Here is a 12,239-nt window from a genome sequence, read left to right on the forward strand (position 1 = left end):
CTGTATTCTTCAGATACAATTAATCTCTGAATTAATTACAGCTGCTAATCTTGCTGCTTAGTAAGGAGCCCACAGTGTCTTTTTCATATTCAACTTAGCCTGATTTTTTTTCTGTTTGCTGATTTTATTTAAAAGTATTTACTGATCTATATCTACACAGAAATTTCTCTTACACAGTGTGCAAAGGGAAACAGTGGTCACCAGGATGCATTTTGTGATGCTACAGAGTGTAAGTTAAAAGAATGCATCATCTAAAGGATAACTAGTGTTCTGGCTTGTCACACAGCCCTGGTGACTTTTGCCCTCCAAATGGTATAAAGGACTCTTTGGGGTGTGCAGAGCCCTTCTGAGAGGATCAGGAACTCCCACCAAGGTCAGTCCTTTCCAGGGTTTGTCCTTGAAATCAGCAGGAGCAGGACTGAGCCTCTTGGCAGCAACCTGTTTTGGGGATATTATAGATAACTGGTGGAGTGCAGCCTTTTTTCTTTTTTTTTTTTTTTTTTTTTTTTTTTTTTTTTTTACGAAAATGCACGTGTTTTTGTTCAAAGATGTTACAAAGGTTTGTGTGTTCCCGAAGCCTCTGCCCGGGCGCCAACGTGACGGGTAGGAGACGACCATTAGGAAACATTGTACCTGATAGAGTTTGAAACCCAAACGTGACTCGTGGCACAAGTCCTCGGTGATGTCTGTGAGCAGTGATGCATCCTGATGTGCTGTGTTTGTTTTCCAAGCTTAAAGCCAAGCGACACTTTAGGTGCAGAGTGGTGTGTGACAGGTTTCCCGTGGTGTGTCTTCTCTGTAACTGTTGTTTCCAGCACTCTGTTTTACAAAAGTGGGGATAAAGTAACTCTCTGTCGAGCTGCTCTGGTAGTAACTGCAGAGATGAATGATACACCTTTTAGTTTCTCATTAGGAGCCCTGCGTGTGGGAGAGTGGGGATCACTATTGCACAGCTCAAACTGTGCATTTTAGTTCAGCTGACTCTGGGCCAAAGCCAATCCCAAGTTGTTGTTCATTTGCTCCGGGTCCTCTTGACCTCAGAGGTGCAGATTTGAACTCCTCTGCCCGCTGGATAAGTTATCTGCAGGACTCTCAGATCAGACTGTAAGAACACTTTGGACTCCTGTCTCAGCTGCAAGTGCTATTCCTGAACTGGAGAAAACCACTGTTGTTTTTGGACTCTTTTTAGGATGGTGTGTACTGCTATCCCGTTCTATAACAGCCATATGTGACAGGCAGGGACTGGTGTTAACACTGAGTACTGGAGCAAGGAGGAAATACAGAGCAAACCTCTAACTGCACCCACTGGGCAGCTGAATTTGAGCAGAGTCACTCAGCTGCTGCTGGCCAGGGGACATCTAATTCTGTGTGGACCTGTCTTGACCGACCTACCCACCTGCCCACCCCGAAATGCACATCACCACGGCGTCAGGAACCCGGGATGAGCGGCCAGGAAGGTCCATCAGGACTCACCCCTGCATCCTCCCGTGGCTGCCCGGATCGCAGCTCCCCGTGGAGATGGAGATGGAGATGGCGATGGAGATGTTGATGGAGATGTTGATGGTGATGGAGATGGTGATGGTGATGGTGATGGTGATGGAGATGGTGATGGTGATGGTGATGGAGATGCTCCTTGGTGGCTGCTCCGGAGGGAGATGTCCCGACACCTGCATCCCAGTGGCACGGGGGACCACGGCTACAGCTGGTGCAAAAAGTGTCCTCTGGCATCGGGTGTTCTGCTCGTGCTGCAGGAACCCCACGGTGGGCGTTGGTACCCCCCCCACTCAGCTCTGCGAGTACCACTGGCTTTGGCTCAGCCATCCTCCGGGTGGTTACACTCTAACAGGGATAAAAACACTTCTGGGACTACGCAGACGTAGTGAGGTGGCTGGTTGGTCAGTAAAACAGCAGAATAACCTGCATTTGTTTCTGTCTTACACATATCTACCTTACACAACTCAACGTAAGTCTGCTGGGGCGCTTGTGAGGACAGTTCTAGCCTGATCTGTGCAGGGTTGGCTGTGCCTGGGAGGGTCATTGCTCAGCTGAAACTAAAACTATGTAAATGTGGATTGGTTATGGGTTTTGTTGTTTTTTTTTTCCCTCCTTTATAATGTAACTCTATTGAAATGTGTGTTCCGGTCTTCTATTTTCTTAGTAAAATGCATTCCCTTTGCCTAAATCACACCTGGTTGTGTTTATTCTGACAAAAGGAAAAAAACAAACCCAATGCTTGACCTCTACAGGATTGGTACAGTCTCTGTGCAGAGGGGCTTTGCAAATGGTTCAGTGTGAGGGTCTTAAAGGTCTTTCCACAGAATCCTGGAATCATAGGATCATTTGAGTCGGATGGGATCTCAGTGATCATCCAGTTCCACTCCCTGCCATGGGCAGGGACACCTTCCACTAGCCCAGGTTGCTCCAAGCCCCATCCAGCCTGGCCTTGGACACTCCCAGGGATGGGGCAGCCACAGCTTCTCTGGGAAACCTGTGCCAGGGCCTCACCACCCTCACAGCCAACAGTCCCTTCCCAATATCCCATCTAACCCTGCCCTCTGCCAGTGGGAAGCCATTCCCCCTTGTCCTGTCCCTCCATCCCTTGTCCCAAGTCCCTCTCCAGCTCTCCTGGAGCCCCTTTAGGCCCTGGAAGGGGCTCTCAGGTCTCCCTGGAGCCTTCTCTTCTCCAGGTGAACCCCCCCAGCTCTCCCAGCCTGGCTCCAGAGCAGAGGGGTTCCAGCCCTGGAGCATCTCTGGACTCTCTCCAGCAGCTCCACGTCCCTGTGCTGTTGTTCCCCAGGGCTGGAGGCAGCTCTGCAGGGGGGTCTCACCCAAGGGGGCAGAGGGGCAGAATCCCCCCCTGCCCTGCTGCCCACGCTGTGGAATCAGCCCAGGGCACGGGGGTTTCTGGGCTGGTTCATGTCCAGCCTCTCCCCCACCAGCCCCCAGGACCTTCTCCCCACGGCTGCTCCATCTGTTCATCCCTGGCCTGGATTGATCCAGGGGCTGCCCCGGCCCGGGAGCAGCACCAGCACTCGGCCTTTTCCAACATCAACAATTCCATGATTTACACGCCCGTTTGCCCGGATCCGAAAAGCACGAACCCGGGGGCGGGCTCTGCCCTGCCGGGCCCCTCCCGCAGCCCTTCCCTTCCTGCCCTTCCTCCTCCTCCTCCTCCCGGTCCTTCCCCTTCCCGTCCCGGCGGGGCGGGCGCTCGGGGGAGGTAGGACGGGATCGGGAGCGGGGCCGGAGCGGGGCGGGCGGGATGTGACCTCCCCCCCGGTGTCACCTCCCCGTGTCCCCGAGCCCTGCGGGACCCCTTCCCGGAGCCCCGCGGGAGATGCGGGGGAGGTGGGACCCGGCAGTGCCTCAGGGGGCCCCAAAAGAGCTGGGGAGGGACTCGGGACAAGGGATGGAGGGACGGGACACAGGGAATGGCTTCAAACTGGTCTAGATGGGATACTGGGGAGGAATTGCTGTCTGTGAGGGTGGGCAGGCCCTGGCACAGGTTGCCCAGAGAAGCTGTGGCTGCCCCTGGATCCCTGGAAGTGTCCAAGGCCAGGTTGGACGGGGCTTGGAGCAACCTGGGATAGTGGAAGGTGTCCCTGCCCGTGCCAGGGGAGCTGGAACAAGATGATCCTTAAAATCCCCTCCAACCGAAGCCATTCAATTGTTGCACATTTCTGCGATTTTACACGGAGAAAAAGGAAGCAAAACGTTTATTTCTGCCTCTCGGGGGTGTGACGGGCATTTGCCACACCCCTCCCCGGCCCCCCAAGGCCAGGTTGCACCTTGGTGTGCTCGGGAGGGGGCTGTTTGCTTTGAGAATCGTGGAATCACAGACTGGATTAAGGAAGGGACCTTAAATCTCATCCAGTTCCACCCCCCCGCCGTGGGCAGGGGCACCTTCCACCGGGAGCTCAGGTTGCCCCAAGCCCCCCATCCAGGGAATCCTCCCCCTCTGCGGTTCTGGGCTGCCCCCTCCTGACGCCCGGGAGTGGCGTGTGAATGTCAGCAGGGGCCGTTCGGTGTCCGTGACTCTGAAAAGGCTCGTGGAGCAAAAAAGCCTGTGCAGGAAAACTCAATGTTTAAATGGAGCACAGAAGAAACAGATAACAGTGGGTTCAGAGACTGGAGCAATTCCGACTGTGGGTAGGGCTGTTTCTCCAGGTAACCCCCAAAGGTCTCGTGTTTGGGCAGCGTGTTTGCAGCCTTCCGCTGACAAAAAGGTCTGCCTGTAAGGGACGTGTTGCCTGAAAGTCATATCCTGCTCCAGGGAGGTTTTGCTTTTATTTTTTTTGGGGGGGGAGGGGGGAAGGAATTTGGTCCTCGCACTGCGGCACGGAGGACGCGTTCGTTCATTTAAAACAAAAATGCTGGTTTCTTTCCCAGCGTAAATACACAGAAACACAGAGTGTTCTGAGCTGGGAGGGCACCCACAGGGATCACCCAGTCCAGGAACCCACAGGGACCATCCAGTCCAGGAACCCACAGGGATCACCCAGTCCGGGAACCCACAGGGATCACCCAGTCCGGGAACCCACAGGGATCACCCAGTCCAGGAACCCACAGGGATCACCCAGTCTAGGAACCCACAGGGATCATCCAGTCCAGGAACCCACAGGGATCACCCAGTCCAGGAACCCACAGGGACCATCCAGTCCAGGAACCCACAGGGACCATCCAGTCCAGGAACTCACAGGGATCACCCAGTCCAGGAACCCACAGGGATCACCCAGTCCAGGAACCCACAGGGACCATCCAGTCCAGGAACCCACAGGGATCACCCAGTCCAGGAACCCACAGGGATCACCCAGTCCAGGAACCCACAGGGACCATCCAGTCCAGGAACCCACAGGGATCATCCAGTCCGGGAACCCACAAGGATCATCCAGTCCAGCTCCTGGCCCTGCACAGGACACCCCAACAATCCCGCCCTGTCCCTGAGAGGATCATCCAAACCCTCCTGGAGCTCTGTCAGCCTTGGGGCTGTGCCCACTGCCCCGGGGAGCCTGGTCAGTGCCCAACCACCCTCTGGGCGAAGAACCTTCTCCTGAGTTCCAACCTAACCCTGCCCTGACACAGCTCCAGCCATTCCCGGGGGCCTGTCCCTGCTCAGCAGAGCACAGAAATCGATGCCTGACGTGCAGCAGCTCAAAAATCTCTCTTCCAGGCGCCACAGCAGCACACCCAGGATGTCCATGGAGATAACTTTCCTGGGCACGGGCTCGGCATACCCCTCTCCCACCAGAGGGGCGTCGGCGCTGGTGCTTCGCCGGGAAGGGGAGTGCTGGCTCTTCGACTGCGGGGAGGGGACCCAGACACAGCTCATGAGGAGCCACCTCAGGGCAGGTCTGTGCTGCCGAAAGGCGGTTTTTTTGTTTCTTTTTTTGGTGAGGGGGAAAAGTTTGGAGCGACCCGAAGGAAATGCCTCGTCCCTCGAGGTGTTTGAACACAGGCCAAGCGCGCCTGAGGGGGCTGCCCCGCCGCTGAACCTGCTGGGCAGCGACCACGACCCGTGTTCCAGAACCAGACCCTCCCGCACTGATTGCTCTGTGATTCCGAGGCTGGGAATCACGGACCGGCTTTGAGCCGGAGCAGAGTTTGTTGTTCGCGCGGAGGCAGCTCTGGGCAAAACCCGCCGTGTGCCTTCCCTGCGGGCAAACGTTGCGCTTGCTTTCCCTTCCCAGCGAGGCTGTCGCGTGTTTGTGGTGACTTTTATGGCTTGGCAGATAAATTGGGGACGGGACCCGCCTGCAGTCCCCGTGCCTTCACAGCCTGCGGTGGCAGGAGCCGACTCCTGGCTGCTGAGTAATGAAGGTGAATCGTCAAGTGGCAGGCAGAAATCCGGGCTCCTGCTCCTCCAAAACACGAAGGGGATGGATGGCAGGTGGATGGCAGGTGGATGGACTAATTTTTACTAAGTTTGCTGGGTTTTTTTAACTAGATTTCGCTAAATTTAATTTTACTAAACCGAAAGAAGGAGGTCCTCCTGCCCTTCCTCTCGCTTTAGTTCCGACAGATGCTGGGGGAGATGTCTTGCCCCGTGGAGGTGGGAACTCAGCAGGGCAGGCTGAGGCAGCCCTGGTTAAAGAACGTGTGCCTGCAACGAGAGAAAATTCTGGGCTTTTTTAACCCAGCAAGGGGGGCAGGGCCCCAGCACCTGGGGGCTGGAGTGAGGCAGCTCGGACACGAAGCAAAGCCCGGGTGTTACCCCTCTGGTTCAGGGTTTTATTTCTCAAACGCCGGTTTTTTTTTAATTTTTAAAATCAAATTAAAGTTCAATCGAAACCCCCTTGCCCGAGCGGTGATTATTTCTGAGTGTCGTTGAACCTTGTTTGTTTATCTTCCCGTCTTTTTTTTTTCCCTTTTTTTTGTTTTATCTCTTCCTGCTGTTCCAACCCAACAGGCAGAATCACCAAGATTTTCATAACCCACCTCCACGGCGACCACTTTTTCGGGCTCCCCGGCCTGCTGTGCACGCTCAGCCTGCAGAGCAGCCCCGACCCAAACAAGCCACCCGTGGATATTTACGGGCCCTTAGGGCTGAGGAGCTTCCTGTGGCGGAGCCTGGAGCTGTCCCACTCCCAGCTCCTCTTTCCCTACGCCGTCCACGAGCTGGTGCCCACGCGGGACCAGTGCCCCGCGGAGGAGTTCAGGGACTTCTCGCACTTGGACAGGGGTGAGGTGCCTCCCCAGGGCCCTGGAGGGAGAATACTGCGCCTGGACCCGGGAGAGGGCTCCTACTTGCTGGAGGAGGACGAGCAGCTGGTGCTGAGGGCGTTCCGCCTCTTTCACCGCGTCCCTTCCTTCGGCTTCGTGCTGGAGGAGAAGCCCCGGCCTGGGAGGCTCAACGTGCAGAAACTGAAAGACCTTGGTAACTACTTCGACTCATCTTTCCTCTTTTTGGTTTTTTTTTTATGTTTTTTGTTTGGTTGGTTGGTTAGTTGGTTGGTTGGTTGGTTTTGTGGGTTGTTTTTAATCCCCAATTTCTTGTGTTCAAGCAGTGCCTCTTGGTTTTCGGCAAACATAACGCGGCCGGGTTTCCTGGCAGCTGAAATCTTTTTGTGACCACCCCTTCCTGGGGGGTTCTAGCAGCAGCCAGGAGCTGCTGTCCATAATCTCTTTTAATTCAGTTTTCCACTACAGGCATTGTAATGCTCCGTAGCCATGCAGGGTTCTGAATGGGCGTGTGACACCAATGCCAATTAATGCTGCGTTAATTTCCCCGTTTTCACAGTGGGAAGAGCAAGCAAGCTCAGGGGACGAAGTTTAAAAAACTCCACGTGGCTTTCAGGAAAATGTATGGCCAGTGTATTTGCATGGCTTTGTTGGCTTTAGTGAGAAAAATATAGCTTTTTTTTTTTTATATAGTTGCCCAGAGAAGCTGTGGCTGCCCCTGGATCCCTGGAAGTGTCCAAGGCCAGGTTGGACAGGGCTTGGAGCAACATGGGCTAGTGGGAGGTGTCCCTGCCCATGACCCTTAAAATCCCTTCTGACTCAAACCATGCCATGTTTCTGTGGTTTTCTTCAAGCAAGCTTCCCGCCAATGTGACGGGCTCTTTATTTGTACGAAAAACGTGAAATATCAGTTGATTTTTTATATACTGACGCCGTGGTTTTTTTCAGCGAGCCAGCTCTACATGTAGCACATTCAAAGTGATCTTTGTTTTAAACCTGACACGCCATATACTTACAGTGTAGCGAGTGTGATTACTTATTATTATTATTATTATTATTGTTATTGCTCACGGGCTCTTTCTCGCCTTTCTGTCTGCCAGGAGTTCAGCCGGGCCCTCTGTACGGGAAGCTGAAGGGCGGGGCCGCAGTCGTGCTGGAAAACGGAGTGAGGATCTCTCCCTGCGAGGTGCTGGAAGAGCCCATTCCCGGCAGGAAGGTGTGCATCCTGGGGGACTGCTCGGGGGCGCCGGGGGACGAGGCCCCGCGGCTCTGCCGCGACGCCGACGTGCTGGTGCACGAGGCCACGCTGGACGACACCCAGCAGGAGAAGGCCAGGGAGCACGGGCACAGCACCCCCGGGATGGCGTCGGGTTTTGCCAGGCTGTGCCGGGCCAAGAGGCTGGTTTTGACCCACTTCAGCCAGAGGTACAAGCCGGCCGGCCAGGCAGGGGAGGGGGACGCGGACGTGGCCGAGCTGGGGAGGCAGGCGGAGTCCGTGCTGGGGGGACAGGAGGTGACACTGGCTGAGGACTTCATGACAATAGAGATTCCCATGAAGAAGGGAAAAACAGCAGCGTTGGCCAGCCCTGAGTGAAGGCACAGGGCCGGGGGGGTGTTGGACAGCGCTTAAAAATGACTGTTGGGGGTCTGGTGAACAAATTCTCTTCCCCTGGAGCGCAGAGAGATCGGTTCAGAGCGCCGGGTGCAGTTAGTGCTGCTGCTGTAAAGCAAAGGAAGAAGGATGCTCAGGCATCTGGAGCTGGAATATATTCATGAGGGGTGGTTTTGGACACCTGGCCTCCCCAGATGGCTCGAGCCTTCACAGCCCGGGAGCTTTCCTTGGAGATTCCCTGGAGCGCAGCTCTGGATCATCGTTTGGCTTTCACACACCCCTCCAGGAAGGTTTGTGCTCTGCAGAGCAGTTTCAGCCATCCTGCCTCCTGAGAGCTTTTGAACAACACCCATTTCAAACTTGCACACAGTGCTTTGTGACTGTTACCCAGTTTCTGTGTGAGAGGGCACTGAATTCATTAATGTGTCGAGAGCTCTGCCAAGCGGGTGTTGCTGTGCTCAAGTGGAGGAGCCCTTCCGATTCTCACGTTTGCACGTGAAGTCTTCTCATAAATAAACACAGCTTAGGCTCCCTGTCAGAAGCGAGTTGCTCTTAACAGTTTGGTTCATTTAAAGCCGGGAAGCGCCAGCCCTAAATCGGGCCCACCCATTCATCCCCCCCGCGCCAGTGAGGTTTTGGAAGCATGCTCTGGAAGTCTTCAAGGCAGATGGCAAGCAGTCTTCCTTGAAGTGTTCCCTCCAAGTGCGCTTTCAAGGATAAATCGCCCCGATAAAGGCCCGCTTGTGTTTTCAGAAATACCCCCGTGGGAGGAGTTTCACCTTGGCGCGGCTCGGCCTGTTTTTCTGCAGCGACTTTGTTCTTTCCGTGAAGGGACGCACAGGCCCGGCTTTTATCTCCTTTTCTTCCATGCCTCGAAGTGGCAGTTTGGGAGTTTCCAGGGTTTTATCTCGATTCAGTGGTCGAAATTAAAAGTTATGTGGTTTCGGGAAAAAAACCCCAGCCTAAATATCCCCCGGGATGTTTATCTCCTTGTGGCTTTCTTATCAACGCTGAAAACCCCGGCGGGTTTTAAGTCCAGCTGCTACAACCTGTGCCTGTGCTTCTGTTGCTTTAACTGAGCAACAGCCTTCAAAGGGAAAAAGAAAAAAGGAGCGTGATTTCCTAGTGTTTGGCCGAACGGATCGAGCTGAGTTCTGCGTGTTACCCACCCCCCGTCCCTCAAATGGGCTCCGTCCCACGTGTGGTTGCGGTAAATCTGAACCCAGTCACACCGACGTTAGTATTTTTTTGCTTCAAATGCAGGGGTTGGGGGAGTCTTTGATTCCTTAAAAAAAAAATAAAAATAAATAAAAAGTAACGCCGGGAAGGGGTGCGAGCTTGGGGAACACGACTTCTGGGGCGGAAACTTGCTGATTTCTGCGACTTTTCCCCCCCAAAAAAACCAGCATAAAGCAGGCAAGAGCCCGTGCGTCGCGGGTTGACGAGTTCTTTCCCCTGGTGAATTGTGGTTTTTTTTCTCTTCTCTGTGGTACGGGCGTTCCGCGGGGTGAAGGGATAACTTCGTTACCCTCACCCGCTCTGAGAAGGGAAGCTGCAAAGCTGCCTGGTCCTGTACCTGAGGCACAGATTAGCTGTGTGCTGTCGTTTTCACGGGTCGTTCCGAGGGGTACATTCGGTGCTGGAGTTACGCGGAAAATCCTGTATTTTCGACTTAATGTGTTTTGGCGTCTGAAATCGAGTTACGTCTGTCTCTCTGCTGGCAGACCCATGTGTCTTCGCTTCCCGCGGTCCGCCCTTCTGTGCCTGGGTACTAAATTAACTTCATAAATCCGACTGCTAATGAAACCCGAATTAAATTAATGGGAACATGTGTGTGCCGGTAAAGGACTGAAAAGTTCGGACCGTAAATTGCCCGTTTTCTCGAGGAGTTTATCTTTCCATTAATCACCTGTTAATTACCAGAGAACGAAATTCCTCTGCATTAAAACGTATCTGCCCGAGGGTTTCACCTGGCAGCAGATAAGGACACTGATCTGGTCCTGCAGGGACCATGGGGGTGTTTTAACGAGTGCTGGGTATGTAAATGAAGATTTTTTTTTTTTTATTATTATTATTTTTTTTTTTTTAGATTTTTTTTTCTCCCTTTAGCTTCGGAAAACTTTATTTTAAACATTCTTCTGCTTTCCCGAAAGAGTTCCCCTAAGCTTAGTTCCTTTTATCAACTGGTGCCAGTGGGGGGGGTCTCGTTAAAACTGCAAAATAAGCTTTTTAGGTTGCGGGCAAGAGAGAAAGAGGGAGGAAACACGACGTGAGGAGTTTCGTAATCGCCCGAGTGGACGGGGGGGCTGATCGGAGGGTGAATCTCCCTCCTGCTGAGGTCTGATGAGCCTGCAAAAAAAACAAAAAAAAAAAAAGGTTGAGAAATAAGTTTCTCACGCCACGGAAGTGTTTGGCTGCTCGAGCGTGGTGTGGTCTGTGTCGAGGGTGGAGAGCTGGGGCTCGAGCCTGGGCTCCGAATCCAGCTGGGAAAAGAGCTGTCGATGGTGATTCAGCCTTTGGTATCAGCCTCTCCCCGTGGCCCACGCTGGGACTCTTGCTCTGTCGATGCAGATGTTTTTACACGGACTTTTAAAAGAATTTGCTCTCACCGAATCATTGTTCGTTTGCGTGGAAAAGCGTATTAATTATTGACGTTGGGCGGTTTAATTCCAGGAGTCTGATTTTCTGGCGGGGTGGTAGGACCGGTCCAGGCCTCAGTGGTTTGGCACAGAGTCACCGGAGCAACTTAATGCGTTTTTGTTTGTTTGTTTTTTTTTTTTTAAATTATTAACGTAAAACACGCCGGTCGGGATCTCGAGGCAGAACCGAGTTGCAGGAACTTGGCCGAAGCAACATTTCGGGGAGGGGAGCAGGGGTGGGCGGATGCTGAGGGACAACTGACCCTGCTAGTTACCAGCATTTGACACTTGAGGGATGCCGGGAGTCCCAAGGTGGAGAAAGGCCCCGTTTTGTTGGACGTGGTGCCTCTGCAGCCTTTCGAAATCACATCAGTGGCTTACAGAGGTCCTTCCCAGGACTGGCTGTTGCTGGAGTTGTTTGGCTTTGGATAAATATCGAGGCAGCAATATTTATCCAAAACACCCTCCAGGTCGGTCTTCTCCTCCTGTGGTGGGGTTCTCCGTGTGTCCCCAGGAGCCACTGGGAACGCCACGCTGGGATTCCGGGACGCTGGAGACTGGCACTGGCACCCACCAGTAAACTGTAAATTGTTTAGCAGTTCGGGCTTTTTTTTTTTTTTTTTTTTTTAAATGATTTTTAACCTTGGAGAGGGGAGGGGAAGTGCTGGTGTGTGACCTGTCTGATGTGGGTTTGCTGTGCTGTGACCCACGAGTCCCGCACAGGGCACTCTCCCCGTCGAGCCGGAGCTCTCACCTGCCACCCATAACTCTTCAAAAACTCCAAGAAACAGATGATTTGCAACGGGCTCGGCAAATCCTGGTGTGGAGGGGCTTCAGTTGCGTCTACCCAAGAAAAGAGGACCAATAACAGCAGCGGTTGGTATCGCTTCTCATCACTAAGATCTCCTTCAGGACGTGCAAGTGACTATGAACGGCTGAATGGTGCGAGCAGGAGATTTTGGTAGGGCAGTAAAGCAATCTTTTTTAAATCTCTGCCATCCTTGGTCCTTGTCAGAGTGACAGCACACACCAGCACCGTGCCAGAAATGCCGTGCATTTAGAAAAAACGCGCTGAGTTTTGCAGTGGATAAGGTACTTCGGACACCTTTCACCTTCTCTTTTGTATTCTAACGGTGGCTCAGCGCAGCAAAGGCAGAAGGATGCAGCCCTCTAGTTCTGGAAGTATTAATCTTTTCCTATTCAGCCGAGTTCCTCTGGAGAGTTCGCCTTTGCTGGGTGAGGTGGCGTGGAAGGGGAAAGCAGCTGCATTTACAGCCCGGTGTGCTTGTTGGGGTTGGGTTTGTGGGGCT

General features: G+C 53.4%; 1 protein-coding gene across 3 annotated transcripts; it reads left to right on the forward strand.

Annotated features, from left to right (window-relative positions):
- Nucleotides 1–3,560: 3,560 nt before the first annotated feature.
- Nucleotides 3,561–8,831, forward strand: ELAC1 (elaC ribonuclease Z 1). Of its 3 annotated transcripts, none has more exons than XM_039388858.1 (4): nucleotides 3,561–4,277; nucleotides 5,171–5,349; nucleotides 6,407–6,874; nucleotides 7,779–8,831. In XM_039388858.1, exons 2-4 carry the CDS (start codon nucleotides 5,193–5,195, stop codon nucleotides 8,270–8,272), a joined length of 1,119 nt encoding a protein of 372 aa, XP_039244792.1. In that variant the 5' UTR covers nucleotides 3,561–4,277; nucleotides 5,171–5,192; the 3' UTR covers nucleotides 8,273–8,831. The 3 variants fall into 3 exon arrangements, with proteins under 3 accessions (XP_039244792.1, XP_027605235.1, XP_039244791.1); XM_039388857.1 differs by lacking the exon at nucleotides 3,561–4,277 and adding an exon at nucleotides 5,688–5,898 and having other exon boundaries at nucleotides 5,271–5,349; XM_027749434.2 differs by lacking the exon at nucleotides 3,561–4,277 and having other exon boundaries at nucleotides 5,055–5,349.
- The last annotated feature ends 3,408 nt before the right edge of the window (nucleotides 8,832–12,239 follow it).

Source organism: Pipra filicauda, unplaced genomic scaffold, assembly GCF_003945595.2.
Source record: "Pipra filicauda isolate LSUMZ 115617 unplaced genomic scaffold, ASM394559v2 scaffold690_size370485_pilon, whole genome shotgun sequence".
NCBI classification, from domain to species: domain Eukaryota; kingdom Metazoa; phylum Chordata; class Aves; order Passeriformes; family Pipridae; genus Pipra; species Pipra filicauda.